Below are 1,673 nucleotides of genomic sequence, written 5' to 3'. Positions count from 1 at the left end.
TTAAAGTTGGAAAAAGAATCCATTTTTGTTGAGTTTTCTTGATTCCTTAATTGGTAGTTTGATTATATCAGACAATTAGACTTATTCTTGCCTCCCACTAACTCTATTTTTCTATCTATGATAACACCAAACCTTTCTACTAGTACACAACCTTGGCTTCTTCCAAATTAAGCACTAGTCTATTTCTGTTCACTAAAATCTTCCTTCAATAGTTCATTTCCAGCCTCAAACTTAAATTGAACAAATATCAAGTAATCACTTCCACTCTAGGTAGCACGGAAACGGATACGGAACACGGAACACAGAACATTCAGACATGGACACGGTAAATTGGTATAACTTTTAGAGTTTTTATAAAAATAAAATTCTGTATCCAAAACATTAAGTGTTTGACACATTTCCGAAACAGAACATTATTCGGTGATTGAATAAAGTGTATCCGCTAGCTAACTTCCGCATTGAGTAATTCTGTTCTAGTACACCAAAACTAACAAACGAACACCAATTACAGATATAGTTACAAAAAGAATCAAATTTTAATGTTCTAAACGTTTATTAGCTCACAAAACATAATCATTTTATTACAAAGAATGAAACGAAATTATACATCTGCTCAATTACTAGGAAAAGACCCTAAAACATCCTGCAAATTACAACCATCAACAGTACCAAACCCATCAAGCAGAGCTTTCAAAAACCCATTCTCCGCACCATCTTCCTCCTCCTCCTCCACATCCTCCACCATAGCCACACCAACCTTACTCTTCTCACCCACATCATCATCATCTTCTCCGACAACGGCCGGCATGTGACCTTCGAACAGCGCCATATGTCCGAACAGCTTATCTTTCCTGGAAAAACTAGTCCCGCACGAACACTTCCACCTGGACTCGCCACAGTGCTTCAAATGGCTCTTCAAATCCGCCATAACAGAGAAACTCTTCTTATTACATCTATTACAGGAATACATTTTCGGACAATGACTCCTCTTGAAATGATTCCTTACACAAATCACCGATTTCAAGTGTCTGAACTTCTTATGCTTCCTGTTTCGGTTACACCCTTCGAACGGGCACGAAAACCGCGTCCCTTCCGCTGTCTCCGCTGCCGTTTTTTCGGGTTTCGCTAGCGCTTCGAGGGTTTTGAATTGATTCCCGTGAGCTCGCATATGCATTCGGAGATTCGCATCTCGTTTGAACCCTTTTCCGCAAATCTCACAGAAGTGGACGTGTTCTGCAAGTAATTCTACTGCGTCTATTTCTACAATATCACCACTTGAATCTGAATCGGTTTGGTTTTTGATCTTTGAATCGGGTTTCAGATCGGTTCGATCTGGATGTTCGGCCACCGGTTGCGAGCAGGCAATAAGAGCGGCGCCGTTTGCTATAACCTGATGGATTGCGGCGGATATTTCTTCAGAAATTGTATCCATCTGATCTTTATTTAACAGAGTGTTACTGTTGACTGATTCTGACAGGAATTGCTGAACACTATCCATTCTGGCCCGAACCATCGACAGGTTCATCAGAGAGACTCTCGGGTCCGGGTTACCCGCCGGAGTGTGATTGGAACCACCGGAAATCGACATGTTTTCCGTTTTAGTTTTGCCTCTGAAAATGCGAAATTTTCTTTTTAGAGTCTTTGTTTTGTCAGTATTAGAACATACAAAAAGA

The 1,673-nt window shown here is 40.5% G+C and overlaps 1 protein-coding gene across 1 annotated transcript; it reads right to left on the bottom strand.

Annotated features, from left to right (window-relative positions):
• Positions 1-532: 532 nt before the first annotated feature.
• Positions 533-1,673, bottom strand: LOC126654685 (zinc finger protein STOP1 homolog). The gene has a single exon (XM_050348621.2). It carries the CDS (start codon positions 1,586-1,588, stop codon positions 614-616), a length of 975 nt encoding a protein of 324 aa, XP_050204578.1. The 5' UTR covers positions 1,589-1,673; the 3' UTR covers positions 533-613.

The sequence above is a fragment of the Mercurialis annua genome, linkage group LG7 (genome assembly GCF_937616625.2).
Source record: "Mercurialis annua linkage group LG7, ddMerAnnu1.2, whole genome shotgun sequence".
Classification (NCBI taxonomy): domain Eukaryota; kingdom Viridiplantae; phylum Streptophyta; class Magnoliopsida; order Malpighiales; family Euphorbiaceae; genus Mercurialis; species Mercurialis annua.
Note: the sequence above shows the minus strand (reverse complement) of the source record. Positions and strands in the feature narration are given on the sequence as shown.

What these genes read in the sequence shown, in the direction of transcription:
- LOC126654685 (XM_050348621.2), bottom strand. Translation starts at nt 1,588, where the DNA reads ATGTCGATTTCCGGTGGTTCCAATCACACTCCGGCGGGTAACCCGGAC.